The following is a 25,005-nucleotide window of genomic DNA, read 5'->3' as shown; positions in this document are numbered from 1 at the left end:
TGTTGGGGTCCGGGGGGATCACTGGGTTATGATGTTGGGGTCCGGGGGGGGGATCACAGGGTTATGATGTTGGGGTCCGGGGGGATCACTGGGTTATGATGTTGGGGTCCGGAGGGGATCACAGGGTTATGATGTTGGGGTCCGGGGGGATCACTGGGTTATGATGTTGGGGTCCGGGGGGGATCACTGGGTTATGATGTTGGGGTCCGGGGGGGATCACAGGGTTATGATGTTGGGGTCCGGGGGGGATCACTGGGTTATGATGTTGGGGTCCGGGGGGGATCACTGGGTTATGATGTTGGGGTCCGGGGGGGAATCACTGGGTTCTGATGTTGGGGTTCGGGGGGGGGATCACAGGGTTATGATGTTGGGGTCCGGGGGGATCACTGGGTTATGATGTTGGGGTCCGGGGGGATCACTGGGTTATGATGTTGGGGTCCGGGGGGGATCACAGGGTTATGATGTTGGGGTCCGGGGGGATCACTGGGTTATGATGTTGGGGTCCGGGGGGGATCACTGGGTTATGATGTTGGGGTCCGGGGGGGATCACTGGGTTATGATGTTGGGGTCCGGGGGGGATCACTGGGTTATGATGTTGGGGTCCGGGGGGGATCACTGGGTTATGATGTTGGGGTCCGGGGGGATCACTGGGTTATGATGTTGGGGTCCGGGGGGGATCACTGGGTTATGATGTTGGGGTCCGGGTGGATCACTGGGTTATGATGTTGGGGTCCGGGTGGATACCCCACAGGGGAGACAATGTTATGGAGTATGGGCAGATGGCGCACACACCATGGGGGACATACAGTAATCCCAGCTGAGGTGACGTCATTACTCACAGCAATCAGATTCAAGCTTTCTTTTACGCGATCATGTGACAGGTTGCTATGGGTAACCGCGCCTCACACTAATGCGGCTACATCTCCCCACGTGACCCGAGCCCACCCCCGGGGAGAGCAGACAGTTCCCATAGCAACCAACACTCAATCACATGGGGACTGACCAGACTAGGTAAAAGGTCCAAATAAACCGCGTTCATATTAATAGTGAAAGAGAAGAAATGTCAGCCCACCCACGGAGCCCAGCGCTGACGTCACAGTGACGGTAGAGGGCGCCCACACCAAGCAACGGGGGCGCGCATACACCCGCGAGAACTACGCAAGGCGAGTACGATCACCGACACGCCCCCTCAAGAAGACACGCCCCACTGCGTTCCAAGGCCGTTCAATCAGGACGCGTCGTGACGTCACGTCGGCACGCTCCGGCCGAAGAATGGCGTGGCTTCTGACGTACAACGTTATGGCGCCCGGACTCTCGAAGTTGATGCGGGGTCCTTAGTGATTGCTGAGAGGGAAGTGTTCACACATCACGGCTGACGGTAGGGACCCGAGCAGCGTCATATCACCGTCCGCGTTGTTCTGTGGCATGCTGGGAGTTGTAGTCTGTCAGCAGTCATCAGCTGGGAGTTGGAAGGAGGCTGGTGCAGGGGTTGCCAATGGCAACCTGTCAGCTTCCCCCACCTATCTGAGTCCCTGTGGAGACTGAAAGTAGTCACCTGATTGGTGTGTTGTCTTATTGCTATTAACCCTTTGTTGTCTTGGCCGTAGAGGAATTGCCAGACATTATGCCGCCAACTACAACTCCCAGCATGCCCTGACAGCACTGCAGCTATTGGACCTTACTGATCACATGACATGGGTGAATTGATTGAGAATTCCTTTAAATTAAAGGGACATGGTAGTGAGCGGCATTCATCACCTGTGCGCTGGATGGGAAACATACGGCCGTGTTCACACAGACCTGGCTGCTTCACTGCTCACAGTATGTAAATCACCGGACCTGTATGTGTGAGGGAAACCGTCAGCAGGAACGATGTCACCTGATAGGTCGCTGTAACGCTGAGGATGATGGGATCTCACCTGATAGGTCGCTGAGGATGATGGGATCTCACCTGATAGGTCGCTGTAACGCTGAGGATGATTGGATCTCACCTGATAAGGTCGCTGAGGATGATGGGATCTCACCTGATAGGTTGCTGAGGATGATGGGATCTCACCTGATAGGTTGCTGAGGATGATGGGATCTCACCTGATAGGTCGCTGAGGATGATGGGATCTCACCTGATAGGTTGCTGAGGATGATGGGATCTCACCTGATAGGTCGCTGTAATGCTGAGGATGATGGGATCTCACCTGATAGGTCGCTGTAACGCTGAGTATGATGGGATCTCACCTGATAGGTCGCTGTAACGCTGAGTATGATGGGATCTCACCTGATAGGTCGCTGTAACGCTGAGTATGATGGGATCTCACCTGATAGGTCGCTGTAACGCTGAGGATGATGGGATCTCACCTGATAGGTCGCTGAGGATGATGGGATCTCACCTGATAGGTCGCTGAGGATGATGGGATCTCACCTGATAGGTCGCTGAGGATGATGGGATCTCTCCTGATAGGTCGCTGTAACGCTGAGGATGATGGGATCTCACCCGATAGGTCGCTGTAACGCTGAGGATGATGGGATCTCACCTGATAGGTCGCTGTAACGCTGAGGATGATGGGATCTCACCTGATAGGTCGCTGAGGATGATGGGATCTCACCTGATAGGTCGCTGTAACGCTGAGGATGATGGGATCTCATCTGATAGGTCGCTGTAACGCTGAGGATGATGGGATCTCACCTGATAGGTCGCTGAGGATGATGGGATCTCACCTGATAGGTTGCTGAGGATGATGGGATCTCACCTGATAGGTTGCTGAGGATGATGGGATCTCATCTGATAGGTTGCTGAGGATGATGGGATCTCACCTGATAGGTTGCTGTAACGCTGCGGGTGCTGAGGATGATGGGATCTCACCTGATAGGTCGCTGAGGATGATGGGATCTCACCTGATAGGTCACTGTAACGCTGCGGGTGCTGAGGATGATGGGATCTCACCTGATAGGTCGCTGTAACGCTGAGGATGATGGGATCTCACCTGATAGGTCGCTGTAATGCTGAGGATGATGGGATCTCATCTGATAGGTCGCTGAGGATGATGGGATCTCACCTGATAGGTCGCTGTAATGCTGAGGATGATGGGATCTCACCTGATAGGTCGCTGTAACGCTGAGGATGATGGGATCTCACCTGATAGTCACCTGATTGGTGTGTTGTCTTATTGCTATTAACCCTTTGTTGTCTTGGCCGTAGAGGAATTGCCAGACATTATGGCCGCCAACTACAACTCCCAGCATGCCCTGACAGCACTGCAGCTATTGGACCTTACTGATCACATGACATGGGTGAATTGATTGAGAAATGTGAAATGGTAGTGAGCGGCATTCATCACCTGTGCGCTGGATGGGAAACATACGGCCGTGTTCACACAGACCTGGCTGCTTCACCGCTCACAGTATGTAAATCACCGGACCTGTATGTGTGAGGGAAACCGTCAGCAGGAACGATGTCACCTGATAGGTCGCTGTAACGCTGAGGATGATGGGATCTCACCTGATAGGTCGCTGAGGATGATGGGATCTCACCTGATAGGTTGCTGTAACGCTGAGGATGATTGGATCTCACCTGATAAGGTCGTTGAGGATGGGATCTCACCTGATAGGTCGCTGAGGATGATGGGATCTCACCTGATAGGTCGCTGTAACGCTGAGGATGATTGGATCTCACCTGATAAGGTCGCTAAGGATGGGATCTCACCTGATAGGTCGCTGTAACGCTGAGGATGATGGGATCTCTCCTGATAGGTCGCTGAGGATGATGGGATCTCACCTCATAGGTCGCTGTAACAATGAGGATGATGGGATCTCACCTGATAGGTCGCTGAGGATGATGGGATCTCACCTGATAGGTTGCTGAGGATGATGGGATCTCACCTGATAGGTCGCTGTAACGCTGAGTATGATGGGATCTCACCTGATAGGTCGCTGTAACGCTGAGGATGATTGGATCTCACCTGATAGGTCGCTGAGTATGATGGGATCTCACCTGATAGGTCGCTGTAACGCTGAGGATGATTGGATCTCACCTGATAGGTCGCTGAGTATGATGGGATCTCACCTGATAGGTCGCTGTAACGCTGAGGATGATGGGATCTCACCTGATAGGTCGCTGAGTATGATGGGATCTTACCCAATAGGTCGCTGTAACGCTGAGGATGATGGGATCTCACCTGATAGGTCGCTGTAACGCTGAGGATGATGGGATCTCACCTGATAGGTCGCTGAGGATGATGGGATCTCACCTGATAGGTCGCTGTAACGCTGAGGATGATTGGATCTCACCTGATAAGGTCGCTGAGGATGGGATCTCACCTGATAGGTCGCTGTAACGCTGAGGATGATGGGATCTCTCCTGATAGGTCGCTGAGGATAATGGGATCTCACCTCATAGGTCGCTGTAACAATGAGGATGATGGGATCTCACCTGATAGGTCGCTGTAACGCTGAGGATGATGGGATCTCACCTGATAGGTCACTGAGGATGATGGGATCTCACCTGATAGGTTGCTGAGGATGATGGGATCTCACCTGATAGGTCGCTGTAATGCTGAGGATGATGGGATCTCACCTGATAGGTCGCTGTAACGCTGAGGATGATGGGATCTCACCTGATAGTCACCTGATTGGTGTGTTGTCTTATTGCTATTAACCCTTTGTTGTCTTGGCCGTAGAGGAATTGCCAGACATTATGGCCGCCAACTACAACTCCCAGCATGCCCTGACAGCACTGCAGCTATTGGACCTTACTGATCACATGACCTGGGTGAATTGATTGAGAAATGTGAAATGGTAGTGAGCGGCATTCATCACCTGTGCGCTGGATGGGAAACATACGGCCGTGTTCACACAGACCTGGCTGCTTCACCGCTCACAGTATGTAAATCACCGGACCTGTATGTGTGAGGGAAACCGTCAGCAGGAACGATGTCACCTGATAGGTCGCTGTAACGCTGAGGATGATGGGATCTCACCTGATAGGTCGCTGAGGATGATGGGATCTCACCTGATAGGTTGCTGTAACGCTGAGGATGATTGGATCTCACCTGATAAGGTCGTTGAGGATGGGATCTCACCTGATAGGTCGCTGAGGATGATGGGATCTCACCTGATAGGTCGCTGTAACGCTGAGGATGATTGGATCTCACCTGATAAGGTCGCTAAGGATGGGATCTCACCTGATAGGTCGCTGTAACGCTGAGGATGATGGGATCTCTCCTGATAGGTCGCTGAGGATGATGGGATCTCACCTCATAGGTCGCTGTAACAATGAGGATGATGGGATCTCACCTGATAGGTCGCTGAGGATGATGGGATCTCACCTGATAGGTTGCTGAGGATGATGGGATCTCACCTGATAGGTCGCTGTAACGCTGAGTATGATGGGATCTCACCTGATAGGTCGCTGTAACGCTGAGGATGATTGGATCTCACCTGATAGGTCGCTGAGTATGATGGGATCTCACCTGATAGGTCGCTGTAACGCTGAGGATGATTGGATCTCACCTGATAGGTCGCTGAGTATGATGGGATCTCACCTGATAGGTCGCTGTAACGCTGAGGATGATGGGATCTCACCTGATAGGTCGCTGAGTATGATGGGATCTTACCCAATAGGTCGCTGTAACGCTGAGGATGATGGGATCTCACCTGATAGGTCGCTGTAACGCTGAGGATGATGGGATCTCACCTGATAGGTCGCTGAGGATGATGGGATCTCACCTGATAGGTCGCTGTAACGCTGAGGATGATTGGATCTCACCTGATAAGGTCGCTGAGGATGGGATCTCACCTGATAGGTCGCTGTAACGCTGAGGATGATGGGATCTCTCCTGATAGGTCGCTGAGGATAATGGGATCTCACCTCATAGGTCGCTGTAACAATGAGGATGATGGGATCTCACCTGATAGGTCGCTGTAACGCTGAGGATGATGGGATCTCACCTGATAGGTCACTGAGGATGATGGGATCTCACCTGATAGGTTGCTGAGGATGATGGGATCTCACCTGATAGGTCGCTGTAACGCTGAGTATGATGGGATCTCACCTGATAGGTCGCTGTAACGCTGAGGATGATTGGATCTCACCTGATAGGTCGCTGAGTATGATGGGATCTCACCTGATAGGTCGCTGTAACGCTGAGGATGATGGGATCTCACCTGATAGGTCGCTGAGGATGATGGGATCTCACCTGATAGGTCGCTGAGGATGATGGGATCTCACCTGATAGGTCGCTGTAACGCTGAGGATGATGGGATCTCACCTGATAGGTCGCTGTAACGCTGAGGATGATTGGATCTCACCTGATAGGTCGCTGAGTATGATGGGATCTCACCTGATAGGTCGCTGTAACGCTGAGGATGATGGGATCTCACCTGATAGGTCGCTGAGGATGATGGGATCTCACCTGATAGGTCGCTGTAACGCTGAGGATGATGGGATCTCATCTGATAGGTCGCTGTAACGCTGAGGATGATGGGATCTCACCTGATAGGTCGCTGAGGATGATGGGATCTCACCTGATAGGTCGCTGAGGATGATGGGATCTCTCCTGATAGGTCGCTGTAACGCTGAGGATGATGGGATCTCTCCTGATAGGTCGCTGTAACGCTGAGGATGATGGGATCTCATCTGATAGGTCGCTGTAACGCTGAGGATGATGGGATCTCACCTGATAGGTCGCTGAGGATGATGGGATCTCACCTGATAGGTTGCTGAGGATGATGGGATCTCACCTGATAGGTTGCTGAGGATGATGGGATCTCATCTGATAGGTTGCTGAGGATGATGGGATCTCACCTGATAGGTTGCTGTAACGCTGCGGGTGCTGAGGATGATGGGATCTCACCTGATAGGTCGCTGAGGATGATGGGATCTCACCTGATAGGTCACTGTAACGCTGCGGGTGCTGAGGATGATGGGATCTCACCTGATAGGTCGCTGTAACGCTGAGGATGATGGGATCTCACCTGATAGGTCGCTGTAATGCTGAGGATGATGGGATCTCATCTGATAGGTCGCTGAGGATGATGGGATCTCACCTGATAGGTCGCTGTAATGCTGAGGATGATGGGATCTCACCTGATAGGTCGCTGTAACGCTGAGGATGATGGGATCTCACCTGATAGTCACCTGATTGGTGTGTTGTCTTATTGCTATTAACCCTTTGTTGTCTTGGCCGTAGAGGAATTGCCAGACATTATGGCCGCCAACTACAACTCCCAGCATGCCCTGACAGCACTGCAGCTATTGGACCTTACTGATCACATGACATGGGTGAATTGATTGAGAAATGTGAAATGGTAGTGAGCGGCATTCATCACCTGTGCGCTGGATGGGAAACATACGGCCGTGTTCACACAGACCTGGCTGCTTCACCGCTCACAGTATGTAAATCACCGGACCTGTATGTGTGAGGGAAACCGTCAGCAGGAACGATGTCACCTGATAGGTCGCTGTAACGCTGAGGATGATGGGATCTCACCTGATAGGTCGCTGAGGATGATGGGATCTCACCTGATAGGTTGCTGTAACGCTGAGGATGATTGGATCTCACCTGATAAGGTCGTTGAGGATGGGATCTCACCTGATAGGTCGCTATAACGCTGAGGATGATGGGATCTCTCCTGATAGGTCGCTGAGGATGATGGGATCTCACCTGATAGGTCGCTGTAACGCTGAGGATGATGGGATCTCACCTGATAGGTCGCTGAGGATGATGGGATCTCACCTGATAGGTCACTGAGGATGATGGGATCTCACCTGATAGGTTGCTGAGGATGATGGGATCTCACCTGATAGGTCGCTGTAACGCTGCGGGTGCTGAGGATGATGGAATCTCACCTGATAGGTCGCTGAGGATGATGGGATCTCACCTGATAGGTCGCTGTAACGCTGCGGGTGCTGAGGATGATGGGATCTCACCTGATAGGTCGCTGAGGATGATGGGATCTCACCTGATAGGTCGCTGTAACGCTGCGGGTGCTGAGGATGATGGGATCTCACCTGATAGGTCGCTGTAACGCTGCGGGTGCTGAGGATGATGGGATCTCACCTGATAGGTCGCTGTAACGCTGCGGGTGCTGAGGATGATGGGATCTCACCTGATAGGTCGCTGTAACGCTGAGGATGATGGGATCTCACCTGATAGGTCGCTGTAACGCTGAGGATGATGGGATCTCATCTGATAGGTCGCTGAGGATGATGGGATCTCACCTGATAGGTCGCTGTAATGCTGAGGATGATGGGATCTCACCTGATAGGTCGCTGTAACGCTGCGGGTGCTGAGGATGATCGGATCTCACCTGATAGGTCGCTGAGGATGATGGGATCTCACCTGATAGGTTGCTGTAATGCTGAGGATGATGGGATCTCACCTGATAGGTCGCTGTAACGCTGCGGGTGCTGAGGATGATGGGATCTCACCTGATAGGTCGCTGTAACGCTGAGGATGATGGGATCTCACCTGATAGGTCGCTGTAATGCTGAGGATGATGGGATCTCATCTGATAGGTCGCTGAGGATGATGGGATCTCACCTGATAGGTCGCTGTAATGCTTAGGATGATGGGATCTCACCTGATAGGTCGCTGTAACGCTGAGGATGATGGGATCTCACCTGATAGGTCGCTGAGGATGATGGGATCTCACCTGATAGGTCGCTGTAACGATGAGGATGATGGGATCTCACCTGATAGGTCGCTGTAACGCTGAGGATGATGGGATCTCACCTGATAGGTCGCTGAGGATGATGGGATCTCACCTGATAGGTTGCTGAGGATGATGGGATCTCACCTGATAGGTTGCTGAGGATGATGGGATCTCACCTGATAGGTCGCTGAGGATGATGGGATCTCACCTGATAGGTCGCTGTAACGCTGCGGGTGCTGAGGATGATGGGATCTCACCTGATAGGTCGCTGAGGATGATGGGATCTCACCTGATAGGTCGCTGTAACGCTGCGGGTGCTGAGGATGATGGGATCTCACCTGATAGGTCGCTGTAACGCTGCGGGTGCTGAGGATGATGGGATCTCACCTGATAGGTCGCTGTAACGCTGCGGGTGCTGAGGATGATGGGATCTCACCTGATAGGTCGCTGTAACGCTGAGGATGATGGGATCTCACCTGATAGGTCGCTGAGGATGATGGGATCTCACCTGATAGGTCGCTGTAACACTGCGGATGATGGGATCTCACCTGATATGTCGCTGAGGATGATGGGATCTCACCTGATAGGTCGCTGAGTATGATGGGATCTCGCCTGATAGGTCGCTGTAACGCTGAGGATGATGGGATCTCACCTGATCTCACACTCCGGCTCCTCCATAACTGGCCGGTCACACCCCGGGGGGTTATTATCACACTCCTTCTCCATAACTGGCCGCTCACACCCCGGGGAGTTATTATCACACTCCGGCTCCTCCATATCTCGCCGGTCACATCCCGGGGAGTTATTATCACACTCCGGCTCCTCCATAACTGGCCGCTCACACCCCGGGGGGTTATTATCACACTCCGGCTCCTCCATAACTGGCCGCTCACACCCCGGGGGGTTATTATCACACTCCGGCTCCTCCATAACTGGCCGCTCACACCCCGGGGAGTTATTATCACACTCCGGTTCCTCCATAACTGGCCGGCCCCCCCCCGAGGAGTTATTATCACACTCCGGCTCCTCTATAACTGGCCGCTCACACCCCGGGGAGTTATTATCACACTCCGGCTCCTCCATTACTGGCCGGTCACACCCCGGGGAGTTATTATCACACTCCGGCTCCTCCATAACTGGCCGGTCACACCCCGGGGGGTTATTATCACACTCCGGCTCCTCCATAACTGGCCGCTCACACCCCGGGGGGTTATTATCACACTCCGGCTCCTCCATAACTGGCCGCTCACACCCCGGGGAGTTATTATCACACTCCGGCTCCTACATAACTGGCCGCTCACACCCCGGGAGTTATTATCACACTCCGGCTCCTCCATAACTGGCAGCTCACACCCCGGGGGTTATTATCACACTCCGGCTCCTCCATAACTGGCCGGTCACACCCCGGGGGGTTATTATCACACTCCGGCTCCTCCATAACTGGCCGCTCACACCCCGGGGAGATATTATCACACTCCGGCTCCTCCATAACTGGCCGCTCACACCCAGGGGGGTTATTATCACACTGCGGCTCCTCCATAACTGGCCGCTCACACCCCGGGGAGTTATTATCACACTCCTTCTCCATAACTGGCCGCTCACACCCCGGGGAGATATTATCACACTCCGGCTTCTCCATAACTGGCCGCTCACACCCGGGAAGTTATTATCACACTCCGGCTCCTCCATAACTGGCCGCTCACACCCCGGGGAGTTATTATCACACTGGGTTACAGAAAATCGGGCTCAGCAGCTTCTCCCTAATGTCCTACATGATCCTGGGGCGACTTCTGAGGGAATATATACTGTATATACAGCAGCTTCTCCTGTGTGTGCAGTGGATGCAGCCAGTCTCCAGCCTCCATGTCCTGAACAACTCACAACTAGACTAGATGGAGCAGGGGGGCTTTTCCTGCTGAGAGTCTTCTATGTTTCTAACTAAATATTTACCACAGAAACACTGCTAATAATGCCAGATCCCTGTGAAATAGAGGTCAGCCATAGTAATATAGAGGAGTCAGCCATAGGCCCAGATGTATCAGCTCTCTGTCAGTGTCTGCCCTCCTGAATCATCGCGAACCCACAGGAACTACCCACTCAGCCAGTCAGTGACTACAGCTGTGTCCCGCCTCCCTTACTGATTGGCTGAGTGGGCATTTCTGAGCGGGGCCGTAGCATCACAGGATTGGGAGTGCATTGCACATTGCATTGTGGGGACATGGGGACGGGTAAATAGGACTATTATGAACCAACCACCCACTGTCCCTCTTGGATTTTTCACTGTTGCCCAGAATGCCCTTTTAATTTCTGCCTCTCCCTCCCACACACACAGCCTGCTGCAGCTATAGCGCGCACACACACACACACACACAGCCTGCTGCAGCCATAGCGCACACACACACACACACACACACACACACACAGCCTGCTGCAGCTATAGCGCACACACACACACACACACACACAGCCTGCTGCAGCCATAGCGCACATACACAGCCTGCTGCAGCTAAATTGCAGGAAGGGCACCAAGCCTCCCGCGACAATTTTTTTAAAATTGGAAAACTCCTGTAATATTAGAGGCTGAAGCAGTGTGGATCAGCAGCTTGTAGTCACGTGTCCCTTCCACTACAAGGAAACACCAGACGCCTCCGTAACTCTCATATTATGGATGCCTTCACTGCTTGGGGGGGGGGGGTGTCAGATGGTGTACAGTATTGAAGGGTATCGTTGTTCCTGGATTTGTGGTCACATGATCTCTTATCACTCACTGCTGGGGGGGGGGGCCAGGCGGTGTACAGTATTGGGGGGGGGGTGGGTCTCCTTGTTTCTTGATGTGTGGTCACATGATCTTCCTCTTATGGCCATTCTCACTGGGGAGTCAGGCGGTGTTCAGTATTCGGGGGCTCGTTCCTGGATGCGTGGTCACATGATCTTCCTCCTGTCACTTTCACTGCTGGGGGCTCATTGTTCTTGGATTCGTGGTCACATGATCTTCCTCCTATCACTTCCCTTCCTGCTGTTGGTGGAGTTGGGACATTTCTTAGAAAGCAGCAGCGTTTCCTCACGGTGACCTCAGCCACATTTCGGTAACAGCCGGAGGGAAGTTTACTGACAAAGAGAAACCAATAATAAGTATACAGCCAATCCTCCCGGTGCCGCTGCTCATTTCTTGCCATGATGATCCCTACTTCTTCCCCCAATGTTACTTATATGTCCCCCTTTTTTCGTCACATCCTACCTTCTCCCCAGTAGTCCATGTAGATGGGTCCACTGTATAGACTGGTCCCTATAGAAGGCTCACCGTACACACTGGTCCCTATAGAAGGCTCGCTGTACACACTGGTCCCTGTAGAAGGCTCGCTGTACACACTGGTCCCTGTAGAAGGCTCGCCATACACTCTGGTCCCTGTAGAAGGCTCACCGTACACACTGGTCCCTATAGAAGGCTTGCTGTACACACTGGTCCCTGTAGAAGGCTCGCCGTACACACTGGTCCCTGTAGAAGGCTCACCGTACACACTGGTCCCTGTAGAAGGCTCACCGTACACACTGGTCCCTGTAGAAGGCTCGCTGTACACACTGGTCCCTGTAGAAGGCTCGCTGTACACACTGGTCCCTGTAGAAGGGTCGCTGTACACACTGGTCCCTGTAGAAGGCTGGCCGTACACACTGGTCCCTATAGAGGGGTCGCCATACAGTCTGGTCCCTATAGAAGTCTGGCCGTACACACTGGTCCCTAAAGAAGGCTCGCTGTACGCACTGGTCCCTGTAGAAGGCTCGCTGTACACACTGGTCCCTGTAGAAGGCTCGCTGTACACACTGGTCCCTGTAGAAGGCTCGCTGTACACACTGGTCCCTATAGACTAGTTGTGTTCCCAGACCTGATATATATATATATATATATATATATATATATACATAGGATACAGTGTTGAGATGGGCCACGCCCAGAGGTTGCTGCGTTCCGGGGACTCGGCCGCTGGGCGGGCCCTAATTTTTCTGTCAGTAATAACTCGCAGCTCCGGTCACGGATGATTTCTTTGAGGTTTATTTGATATTTTATGTTTTTTTTTTCTTCTCTTCCTGTAAATGATACTTATAGTTCACCTTCCGAGATCTCCGTTTGCCATCAGTGAATGGAAACTTTTATTACTTAGAAGCTGCTGAACCCTGGAAATTGCTCAGTGACATATTGTGTGTTCGCTATGGTGCTCTGGCTGTTACTGTAAAACTACTGTAAAACTCTCATCATGCCCAGACAGCTGATGGCTCTATGTAACCACTGAGTGATTGGTTAGTGATGATTTCTTGCTGTTCTGTTGATCAGGACAGAAGATGGAGATGTTGGTGCTGCTCCTGTCTGTGAGCCTGACCCTCAGCGCAGCCCACCTGCACAGACCCTCCAACCATCCCGACGATGGACACTACCAGGACGGCGAGCACAACACTGACTACGACAAGAAGATGTTCCTGGGAGGAGAGGTACCGACTGCAAACTTCACAAAAAAACTTCCAGCATGACGTGATAGATGATCAAAGGATGCCGGGATAGTATCGGCCAGATATAATGCCGGGATAGTATCGGCCAGATATAATGCCGGGACGGTATCGGCCAGATATAATGCCGGGACGGTATCGGCCAGATATAATGCCGGGACGGTATCGGCCAGATATAATGCCGGGACGGTATCGGCCAGATATAATGCCGGGACAGTATCGGCCAGATATAATGCCAGGACGGTATCGGCCAGATATAATGCCAGGACGGTATTGGCCAGATATAATGCCGGGACAGTATCGGCCAGATATAATGCCAGGACGGTATCGGCCAGATATAATGCCGGGACGGTATCGGCCAGATATAATGCCGGGACGGTATCGGCCAGATATAATGCCGGGACGGTATCGGCCAGAAATAATGATGGGACGGTATCGGCCAGATATAATGATGGGACGGTATCGGCCAGAAATAATGATGGGACTGTATCGGCCAGATATAATGCCGGGACGGTATGAGCTAGATAGGATAGGACGGTATCGGCCAGATATAATGCCTGGACGGTATCGGCTAGATATAATGATGGGACGGTATCTGCCAGATATATTGCCGGGTCGGTATCAGCTAGATAGGATGGGACGGAATCGGCCAGATATAATGCCGGGTCGGTATCAGCTAGATAGGATGGGACGGTATCGGCCAGATATAATGCCGGGACGGTATCTGCCAGATATAATGCCGGGACGGTATCTGCCAGATATAATGCCGGGACGGTATCGGCCAGATATAATGATGGGACGGTATCGGCCAGATATAATGCCGGGACGGTATCGGCTAGATATAATGATGGGACGGTATCGGCCAGATATAATGATGGGACGGTATCGGCTAGATATAATGATGGGACGGTATCAGCCAGATATAATGATGGGACGGTATCGGCCAGATATAATGATGGGTTGGTATCGGCCAGATATAATGCCGGGGCGGTATCGGCCAGATATAATGATGGGACGGTATTGGCCAGATATAATGCCTGGGGGCGGTAGCGGGCAGATATAATGCTGGATTGGCTGTCGGACAGTATTGAGTCCACTTTGACCATTTTTCTTGCTCCAGTATAAACCAATAAAGTGCTTTTCTAAATCTCCTGGTGCTTTGTGTATAGCAGGCATGTGGAGTCGGGAGGCCGCAGCTCTGACTCCTGAATTTTATTAGCCTCTGTGCAGACACGTGTGTTTCCGTGGTTACAGACTACAAACAAATCCTGTGTAGTCTGAGTGTATGTGTCACTCCACCTTCTCTGCCCTTTTTTTCTTCCTCGTATCCTAACTTCTGTAAAACCATCTTGTCTCCTTTGTTTTCCTGTAAGGAAGAAGCGGATGATTTTGCAGAGCTGAGCCCCGAAGAACAACAGAAAAGACTGAAATCCATCATAAGAAAGATCGACGTGGACGGTGATGGCCACCTCACAGTAGGTAGGACAGATCTGCCTGCAGTAACACTGGCTGTGATCTGTCTGCACAACTGTGTGAGCACAACTATGTCAGAAGAGACATGGACTACACAGACAGTGCCCAGAGAGAGCCCCTAGCAAGGACTACTCCCGGGAGAGAGCCCCTAGCAAGGACTACTCTCGAAAGAGAGCCCCCAGTAAGGACTACTCCCGGGAGAGAGCCCCCAGTAAGGACTACTCCCAGGAGAGAGCCCCCAGCAAGGAGTACTCCCGGGAGACTGCCCCCAGTAAGGACTACTCCCGGGAGAGAGCCCCCAGCAAGGACTACTCCCGGGAGACTGCCCCCAGTAAGGACTACTCCCGGGAGAGAGCCCCTAGCAAGGACTACTCTCAAAAGAGAGCCCCCTAGTAAGGACTACTCCCGGGAGAGAGCCCCCAGTAAGGACTACTCCCGGGAGAGAGCCCCCAGTAAGGACTACTCCCGGGAGAGAGCCCCCAGTAAGGACTACTCCCGGGAGAGAGCCCCCAGTAAGGACTACTCCCGGGAGAGAGCCCCCAGTAAGGACTACTCCCGGGAGAGAGCCCCCAGTAAGGACTACTCCCGGAAGAGAGCCCCCAGTAAGGACTACTCCCGGGAGAGAGCCCCCAGTTAGGACTACTTCCGGGAGAGAGCCCCCAGTAAGGACTACTCCCGGGAGAGAGCCCCCAGTAAGGACTACTCTCGGGAGAGAGCCCCCAGTAAGGACTACTCCCGGGAGAGAGCCCCCAGTAAGGACTACTCCCGGGAGAGAGCCCCCAGTAAGGACTACTCCCGGGAGAGAGCCCCCAGTAAGGACTACTCCCGGGAGAGAGCCCCCAGTAAGGACTACTCCCGGGAGAGAGCCCCCAGTAAGGACTACTCCCGGAAGAGAGCCCCCAGTAAGGACTACTCCCGGGAGAGAGCCCCCAGTTAGGACTACTTCCGGGAGAGAGCCCCCAGTAAGGACTACTCCCGGGAGAGAGCCCCCAGTAAGGACTACTCTCGGGAGAGAGCCCCCAGTAAGGACTACTCCCGGGAGAGAGCCCCCAGTAAGGACTACTCCCGGGAGAGAGCCCCCAGTAAGGACTACTCCCGGGAGAGAGCCCCCAGTAAGGACTTCTCCCGGGAGAGAGCCCACAGTAAGGACTACTCCCGGGAGAGAGCCCCCAGTAAGGACTACTCCCGGGAGAGAGCCCCCAGTAAGGACTACTCCCGGGAGAGAGCCCCCAGTAAGGACTACTCCCGGGAGAGAGCCCCCAGTCAGGACTACTCCCGGGAGAGAGCCCCCAGTCAGGACTACTCCCGGGAGAGAGCCCCCAGTCAGGACTACTCCCGGGAGAGAGCCCCCAGTCAGGACTACTCCCGGGAGAGAGCCCCCAGTCAGGACTACTCCCGGGAGAGAGCCCCCAGTAAGGACTACTCCCGGGAGAGAGCCCCCAGTAAGGACTACTCCCGGGAGAGAGCCCCCAGTAAGGACTACTCCCGGGAGAGAGCCCCCAGTAAGGACTAAAAAAATAAAATACACATGCAGATAGCGCCCCCTAGTGTGTACTGCTGAAAGTCCATAAGAGCTGTGTTATGGCAGACAGCTGGATTAGATTCCCTCATATATAATTGTGTGTACCCCCCAAACTAAATGGGAGCGATGCAGGCCATAGGTAAGTGGGGATGCAGGCCATAGGTGAGTGGGGATGCAGGCCATAGATGAGGCGCAATACTTGGATACGCTCTATGGGTGAGAGGCGATACCTGCATATGCTTTATGGATGAGTGGTGATACTTGGATACATGCTATGGATGAGCGGTGATACTTGGATACATGAGCGGTGATACCTGGATATGTGCTATGAATGAGCGGTGATACTTGGATACACTGTGTGGATGAGCAGTTATACTTGGATACATGCTATGGATGAGCGGTGATACTTGGATACATGCTATGGATGAGCGGTGATACTTGGATACACTCTGTGGATGAGCGGTGATACTTGGATACATGCTATGGATGAGCGGTGATACTTGGATACATGCTATGGATGAGCAGTGATACTTGGATACACTCTACGGATGAGCGGTGATACTTGGATACATGCTATGGATGAGCGGTGATACTTGGATACATGCTATGGATGAGCGGTGATACTTGGATACATGCTATGGATGAGCGGTGATACTTGGATACATGCTATGGATGAGCGGTGATACTTGGATACACTCTATGGATGAGCGGTGATACTTGGATACATGCTATGGATGAGCGGTGATACTTTGATACATGCTATGGATGAGCGGTGATACTTGGATACATGCTATGGATGAGCGGTGATACTTGGATACATGCTATGGATGAGCGGTGATACTTGGATACATGCTATGGATGAGCGGTGATACTTGGATACGTGCTATGGATGAGCGGTGATACTTGGATACACTCTATGGATGAGCGGTGATACTTGGATACATGCTATAGATGAGCGGTGATACTTTGATACACTCTATGGATGAGCGGTGATACTTGGATACATGCTATGGATGAGCGGTGATACTTGGATACATGCTATGGATGAGCGGTGATACTTGGATACATGCTATGGATGAGCGGTGATACTTGGATACATGCTATGGATGAGCGGTGATACTTGGATACACTCTATGGATGAGCGGTGATACTTGGATACACTCTATGGATGAGCGGTGATACTTGGATACACTCTATGGATGAGCGGTGATACTTTGATACACTCTATTGATGAGCGGTGATACTTGGATACATAGTGATGATACGCCTGGCTCTTGCATTGTCCATTGTGTACGTTTGATCACTGTGTTTCTTCCCGTCTCTTACTACATGAATATATTTTTGGTGATGATTCCTTTGGCGTCTTCCCTTTCCTCAGAGGAGCTGAGCTCGTGGATTCAGAAATCCTTTAAGCATTACGTCTTAGAAGACACCAAGGAGCAGTTTGCAGAAGTTGACCTTGATAAGGACGGCACAGTAACCTGGGAGGAATACAACCTGCACATGTACGACCGCATCATCGACTACACCGATGACACCGTGCTGGACGATGACGAGGAGGAGTCTTTCCGCCTGGTAAGGATCTGGGGATTTTACTCACGTGCTGCCAGTGCGGCACATCTTATGATCTTGTATCCGATGCTGTCGATGCAGCACATCCCGAGATCTCGTCTCTGCCGCACATCCCCAGATCTCGTCTCTGCCGCACATCCCCAGATCTCGTCTCTGCCGCACATCCCCAGATCTAGTCTGTGCCGCACATCCCCAGATCTCGTCTGTGCCGCACATCCCCAGATCTCGTCTGTGCCGCACACCCCCAGATCTCGTCTCTGCCGCACATCCCCAGATCTCGTCTCTGCCGCACATCCCCAGATCTCGTCTCTGCCGCACATCCCCAGGTCTCGTCTCTGCCGCACATCCCCAGATCTCGTCTCTGCCGCACATCCCCAGATCTCGTCTCTGCCGCACATCCCCAGATCTCGTCTCTGCCGCACATCCCCAGATCTCGTCTCTGCCGCACATCCCCAGGTCTCGTCTCTGCCGCACATCCCCAGATCTCGTCTGTGACGCACATCCCCAGATCTCGTCTGTGCCGCACATCCCCAGATCTCGTCTGTGCCGCACACCCCCAGATCTCGTCTCTGCCGCACATCCCCAGATCTCGTCTCTGCCGCACATCCCCAGATCTCGTCTCTGCCGCACATCCCCAGATCTCGTCTCTGCCGCACATCCCCAGATCTCTTCTCTGCCGCACATCCCCAGATCTCGTCTCTGCCGCACATCCCCAGATCTCGTCTGTGCCGCACACCCCCAGATCTCGTCTCTGCCGCACACCCCCAGATCTCGTCTCTGCCGCACACCCCCAGGTCTCGTCTCTGCCGCACATCCTGAGATCCTGTTAGACATTATAGTAAACTATAAATGTTTTCTTAGATTCACCTGAAGGACAAGAAGCGCTTTGAACGTGCGGATCAGGACAACAATTCCGGGTTGAATCTCCAGGAGTTTACAGACTTTGAACACCCTGAGGAAACCGATTATATGCTGGTAAGATGTAACTGTGGACTGAACATGAGATATTAGTGTCCCCTTATATGAGGAGGTACAGACGTGACCCTGAGATGTTGTGCAGCAGTGCTGCCTGTTCACATGTGACTCCGTTCACACCCCATCGATGGCCTTAGTGCAGATTCTGCCTCCAGCATGTAGCTTTATTATTCTGGTGAAATGATCAGTGGCCGCCATGGTGAATTCCATTATAAGTCATTGGCGCTTGTTCTGTGACAGATTCAGCAGTCCATCATGTTTTCTGGTTCCATTATAGAGAATAGAGATGTGATCCGAGCTTTAGGTGTAATTGGACGTATCTTGTAGTTATGTGGTTTATTGAGTTCAGGCCTCAGGCAGGCAGTGGTCCGCTGTACACTTCTATACGCTTTGTGCCCATGTGAGACGCCGTTGCTTGTTCCCCTCTCACTATTGAGGTAAGCTTCAAGCTCGGCCAAACATGTAAGTTTATGGTGGTGGTGTTGGCCAACTGGCATCATATGTTCATGGCCTGTCAGGGGTCCAGGTACTACCACCAGTCTCTGGGCCCCTCATCTCTGCAGGGATGATGTTATATAGACTCTTATCCCTTACATCGCTGACCCCATTTACCCGAGAAGAGTCAATCACTGATCAGTCTCCCCTGTGATCTGTGGCCAATGTATGCGTATGGGGTGCGTCAAGTCTCTGTTGGGGGAGAAGGATCAGAACACTTGTTCCTTTGGTTCTCAAGGAGATAAGCTGCCAGCAGAGACAATGGCTTATTCCCTTAGGATCTGCATGCTCAAACTTAGTAAGCAAGTGTACCGGGAGGACGACTGGTCGTTATACAAGGATTTAGCCAGAGGCTATTGACGTTGTATGGCCTCCTGTAGGAATGCGCTTGTAGCCATATTTATCCTTTACATGGCTCACAACCCGCTGTCACATGATGCTGGACATACGCGGTCCTAAGAGGACACTGCCCCTTGCTCTGCTCTCTGTATACTTTCATAGATGTCTTATGTAGCTGATACCACCTCTTCTTTCTGCCTTCTAGTGATAACCCAATATACTCAAGCTTTTTGAGTACAGAAAGAGGCTTTTTTGCCTAATAAATTAAAGACTTATTATTAATTTATTAAACTCGCTTTTTATTGATTGTTGCAATAAAAATGTAAATGACAGATACACTTTAAGGAGTTGCATCCTGATAATGAAATGATAAATCTGTTTTACTGCAGGCTGTAAAGTGAGGTGCGTTTCTCTTACAGCTCATAGCCCTCAGGACATGGGCAGCCGCTCTATTCTCCTATACTAATAATTTACCGTTTCTTAGGAATTCGTCATTGAAGGAGCTTTGGAAGAACACGACAAGGACAGCGACGGCTTTGTTAGTCTGGATGAATATCTGGGTGAATACTCCCAGGATCCAGGTATATTGAGCTCAGCATTCAGTGTTATTACGTCCCAGCATGCCCCACCTGGATGAGAAGTTGTAATGTGTCCATGATAAGTAACCAGCTTTACCCTCTTCTTAAGAAGCTACTGAAGATCCGCAGTGGCTGATCATAGAAAGAGATCGCTTCGAGAATGACTATGACAAAGACGGAGACGGAAGGCTCAACCCTACAGAACTGCTGTCCTGGATCGTCCCCAACAACGTCGGCGTGTCACAGGAGGAGGTAAGCGATCCGGCCGTACATGCAATATAGCTGCCTGATCATCCAATCCCTGTAAACAGCTTATGGCGTATATACACGTGACAGGGATCGCACAGGCAAAATTTATAAAATCCACGTAACTGGTCTCGCTGGGTGTAATCCCCTTCACTACCAAAGTTCACGCACAGCGGACGCCATATAAAAAATGTCTGAATGGCTCCTACACCGACGTCAGCAGGAAAATACAAAGCGGTAGTGGTTCCAGCACGTCCTGGCCTAGTTTTCAGGGAGGAAGGAAGATGGCGGCCAGGACTTGGACTGTACCATAGATCACCAGCAGTTCATCTGTCAGAGTAACCTGGACTGCGTGGGGGGGCAGGAGGGGAGATGTACGCCTGTCAGATTAACCTGGACTGTACCATAGATCACTGGTTGGAGGGGGGAGTGGTACACCTGTCAGAGTAACGTGGACCGTACCATAGATCACCCGATTGGGGGGAGCTGTACACCTCTGTCAGAGCCTTTCTTTCTCTCTCTCATATTTTGCCTTCTTCCTCACAGGCGAATCACCTGATCGAGTCTATTGACAGCGATGGAGATGGGAGACTTTCAGAAAATGAAATCCTACAGAATAGGGACATTTTCCTGACCAGCGAAGCCACGGACTATGGACGGCAGCTCCAGGACGAGCACTTCTACCACGATGAGCTCTAGTTCTTCGGAGGCTGAGCACCTCAGTTATTTATAGAACTTCAGTCGGTTTACTGCGCGGTCACTTCGGGTGATGCAGGAGATTAGTCCATCACTAGAGACACTTAACACTTTGTAGATTTCCGTTTCCAAAGACCAGAACAACTTTTAGAGAAATCTTTTCATTCCAGAGCAAGTCAATGACTTTCCTCCCTGTTCACGTCCTCGGATATCTGTGGCCGGATGATGGGATTTCTCTGTGGGCTCTCTGTGTCCTGCCAGCACAGGAGCATGGCGATTCTGTCCTGGAACCCACTCTATTATTTCAGGCCAATGCATAAGAGATTCCCATTACGGACAACCTGTGGCATGTTAAGTAAACTGTTAGTTGTGGCACCCGATAAGCTGGCACACAGACATCTGCGTGTATATCATTACTCCATTCTCATGAGGGAGGGTGCTCAGATGTACGCCCCGTTGGCAGCAGTGGTGACCACCCCCTTGACAGTCTATGGACACATTTGTAGTCTTGATGGTCTAGGCCGTAGTGATCACTGCTCAGTTATCTATGTAGTACAGACCTGTGGCTTTCGCCATTAAGTGGGTGTAGACTGCCCTGTTGGCCCCTTTATCATATCAGGCTCTAAAACGAACATAAGTGATTGTGGGAGAGCAGTAATCTGAGGAGTGATGTCGGGGAACCGAGGGGGAGGGGGGAGCAGTAATCAGGAGTGATGGCGGGGAACCGAGGGGGGGTGGAGTAGTAATCTGAGGAGTGAAGGCGGGGAACCGAGGGGGGGGGGGAGGGGGAGGGAGAGCAGTAATCTGAGGAGTGATGGCGAAGGAACCGGGGGGGAGGGAGAGCAGTAATCTGAGGAGTGATAGCGGAGGAACTGAGGGGGTGGGAGAACAGTAATCTGAGGAGCGATGGCGGAGGAACCGAGGGGGGGGGGAGGGGGGGGGGGGGGAGAGAGCAGTAATGTGAGGAGTGATGGCGGGGAACCGAGGGGGGGTGGAGTAGTAATCTGAGGAGTGAAGGCGGGGAACTGAGGGGGGAGTGGAGCAGTAATCAGGAGTGATGGCGGAGGAACCGGGGGGGGGGGGGGGGGGGGGAGGGAGAGCAGTAATCTGAGGAGTGATAGCGGAGGAACTGAGGGGGTGGGAGAACAGTAATCTGAGGAGCGATGGCGGAGGAACCGAGGGGGGGGGGGAGCAGTAATCTGAGAAGTGATGGCGGGGAACCGAGGGGGTGGAGCAGTAATCAGGAGTGATGGCGGGGGAACCGAAGGGGTGGGAGAGCAGTAATCTGAGAAATGATGGTGTGATGGCGGGTAACCAAGGGGGTAGGGCAGTAATCAGGAGTGATGGCGGGGAACCGAGGGGGTGGGAGAGCAGTAATCTGAGGAGTGAAGGCGGGGAACTGAGGGGGGAGTGGAGCAGTAATCAGGAGTGATGGCGGAAGAACCGGGGGGGGGGGGGGGGGGGGGGCGGGAAGAGAGCAGTAATCTGAGGAGTGATGGCGGGGAACCGAGGGGGGAGTGGAGCAGTAATCAGGAGTGATGGCGGGGGAACCGAGGGGGGGGGGGGGGGGGGGGGGGGAAGAGAGCAGTAATCTGAGGAGTGATGGCGGGGAACCGAGGGGGGAGTGGAGCAGTAATCAGGAGTGATGGCGGGGGAACCGAGGGGGGGGGGGGGGAAAGGGAGAGCAGTAATCTGAGGAGTGATAGCGGAGGAACTGAGGGGGTGGGAGAACAGTAATCTGAGGAGCGATGGCGGGGAACCGAGGGGGTGGAGCAGTAATCAGGAGTGATGGCGGGGGAACCGAGGGGGTGGGAGAGCAGTAATCTGAGGAGTGATGGCGGGGGAACCAAGGGGGTGGAGTAGTAATCAGGAGTGATGGCAGAGGAACCGAGGGGGGGGGGGGGGGGAGAGCAGTAAGCTGAGGAGTGATGGCGGGGGAACCAGGGGGGTGGGCAGTAATCAGGAGTGATGGCAGAGGAACCGAGGGGGGGGGGGAGAGCAGTAATCAGGAGTGATGGCGGGGAACCGAGGGGGGGTGGGGGAGCAGTAATCTGAGGAGTGATGGCGGAGAAACCGAGGGGGAGGGGGGAGCAGTAATCAGGAGTGATGGCGGGGGAACTGAGGGGGTGGGAGAGCAGTAATCTGAGGAGTGATGGCGGGGGAACCGAGGGGGGGTGGGAGAGCAGTAATCTGAGGAGTAATGGCGGAGGAACCGAGGGGGTGGGAGAGCAGTAATCAGGAGTGATGGCGGAGGAACCGAGGGGGGCAGAGCAGTAATCTGAGGAGTGATGGCGGGGAACCGAGGGGGGGTGGGGGAGCAGTAATCAGAGGAGTAATGGCGGAGGAACCGGGGGGGGGGGGGGGAGAGAGCAGTAATCTGAGGAGTGATGGCGGGGGAACTACGGGGGTGGGCAGTAATCAGGAGTGATGGCGGAGGAACCGAGGGGGGCAGAGCAGTAATCTGAGGAGTGATGGCGGGGAACCGAGGGGGGGTGGGGGAGCAGTAATCTGAGGAGTAATGGCGGAGGAACCGGGGGGGGGGAGAGAGCAGTAATCTGAGGAGTGATGGCGGGGGAACTACGGGGGTGGGCAGTAATCAGGAGTGATGGCGGAGGAACCGAGGGGGGGGGGGAGCAGTAATCAGGAGTGATGGCGGAGGAACCGAGGGTGGGTGGGGGAGCAGTAATCAGGACAGGAGTGATGGTGGATGAACCAAGGGGATGGGGGAGCAGTAATCTGAGGAGTGATGGTGGGGATCAGTAATCTGAGAAGTAATGGTGGGGGGACCCTAGGGGATTGGGGATCAGTAATCTGAGGAGTGATGGTGGGCATCAGTAATCTGAAGACTGATGGTGGGGATCAGTAATCTGAGGAGTGATGATAAGGATCAGTAATCTGAGGAGTGATGGTAGGGATCAGTAATCTGAGGACTGATGGTGGGGATCAGTAATCTGAGGACTGATGGTGGGGGGACCCAAGGGGATGGGGGATCAGTAATCTGGGGAGTGATGGCCAGACATGTAGGGTGAAAGCTGACATTTTTGGCCTTTATGTTGCACTCTGATGCGATTTCCTAGTAAATTTCACAATTGCAGTAAAATAACAAAATTTTTGCCTTGATTTTGGCAAAATTGGAAGTCCACAAAATGCTACAAATGAGCGGGGAGACCATCTGAAGAAGACACTATAGGCTGATAAAGTGCTTAACACAGTGAAATCCCAGGGAAGGAGACAAATCTCCCTGTTGCACCCAGGGTGCTGAGGATGAAGGTAAGTCTCAGCTCTGTTTGTAGTGTAATCCTGTGTCTGGCAAGGCCACTTGGAGTACTGGGAGTGGGGCTTACCTCCCGCCGGCCGTCCCTTGCTTATGATTATAAGTGGAGTGGGCCGGATGAGCGCTCTAAACAGTTTGACCGGACGCAGGATTACATTACAAACTGCACAGGAATAGTGCTGAGGAAGGTAAAAGATATGCCTTTATCCTATAGCGCCCTGTGCCCAATAGGAGGCTGTCAGCAGGTTACATTTCCCTATAATGTGGTGGTGGTCTCCATACAGGAGCCATCCCCTTTGCTAGGTCCTTTCCTAAAGGGATATCTGGCTAGTCTTGTGTTTTGAGACTCTTCATTGAGGCTTTACGGACTTTCTTGGTACTCTCATTTATAAAGCTGGGATGAGAAGGGAATCACAGCTCTTCATGATGGGCAGCCATCACTTCATCCTGCATTGTTAGGAGGTCTGACTCCTACTGATTATAGAGCGATGGTGGATCCAAGCAATGTGCCACCACTTTACGAGTAGCAGTTTGTGATCCTCAGCTCTTGGTCACAGATTGGATACAGATGGTGTCTCCCGTACAGACAGAACATTGAATTGCATGGACGCAGTGTAATGCATCATTTGCCCTTTGATGGCGTCGCAGGGATGGCGTACACTTACTGCCAGGTTTCCTACAGGTCATGACAT

At 52.7% G+C, this 25,005-nt stretch overlaps 2 protein-coding genes across 8 annotated transcripts in view; one reads left to right on the top strand and one right to left on the bottom strand.

The window, feature by feature from the left end:
* Window positions 1–1,832, bottom strand: part of TNFRSF9 (TNF receptor superfamily member 9) — a 66,845-nt gene extending 65,013 nt beyond the window's left edge. Inside the window, exon 1 of one of the 5 annotated variants that reach the window (XM_069947744.1) lies at window positions 1,759–1,832. The gene's annotated coding sequence lies outside the window, so the exon portion shown is untranslated. The other 4 variants (XM_069947745.1, XM_069947742.1, XM_069947741.1 and 1 more) reach the window with 4 other exon arrangements.
* RCN2 (reticulocalbin 2) lies at window positions 1,208–21,422 on the top strand. Of its 3 annotated transcripts, none has more exons than XM_069947739.1 (8): window positions 1,208–1,378; window positions 12,974–13,128; window positions 14,517–14,622; window positions 17,517–17,713; window positions 18,572–18,685; window positions 20,004–20,100; window positions 20,207–20,349; window positions 20,890–21,422. In XM_069947739.1, exons 2-8 carry the CDS (start codon window positions 12,982–12,984, stop codon window positions 21,040–21,042), a joined length of 957 nt encoding a protein of 318 aa, XP_069803840.1. In that variant the 5' UTR covers window positions 1,208–1,378; window positions 12,974–12,981; the 3' UTR covers window positions 21,043–21,422. The 3 variants fall into 3 exon arrangements, with proteins under 3 accessions (XP_069803840.1, XP_069803839.1, XP_069803838.1); XM_069947738.1 differs by lacking the exon at window positions 1,208–1,378 and adding an exon at window positions 1,680–1,821 and having other exon boundaries at window positions 20,210–20,349; XM_069947737.1 differs by lacking the exon at window positions 1,208–1,378 and adding an exon at window positions 1,680–1,821.
* Window positions 21,423–25,005: the final 3,583 nt, after the last annotated feature.

Source organism: Dendropsophus ebraccatus, chromosome 12 (assembly GCF_027789765.1).
Source record: "Dendropsophus ebraccatus isolate aDenEbr1 chromosome 12, aDenEbr1.pat, whole genome shotgun sequence".
In the NCBI taxonomy this organism is placed as follows: Eukaryota; Metazoa; Chordata; class Amphibia; order Anura; family Hylidae; genus Dendropsophus; species Dendropsophus ebraccatus.
This window is presented reverse-complemented; position numbering and strand designations above follow the sequence as displayed.

Bases quoted from the DNA above. Each gene is read 5' to 3' on its own strand.
- RCN2 (XM_069947737.1), top strand. From the start codon at position 1,695: ATGGGTGAATTGATTGAGAATTCCTTTAAATTAAAGGGACATGGTAGT. The intron at 17,714-18,571 runs GTAAGGATCTGG...ATGTTTTCTTAG, and splicing joins AGGAGGAGTCTTTCCGCCTG to ATTCACCTGAAGGACAAGAA. The intron at 18,686-20,003 runs GTAAGATGTAAC...ACCGTTTCTTAG, and splicing joins AGGAAACCGATTATATGCTG to GAATTCGTCATTGAAGGAGC.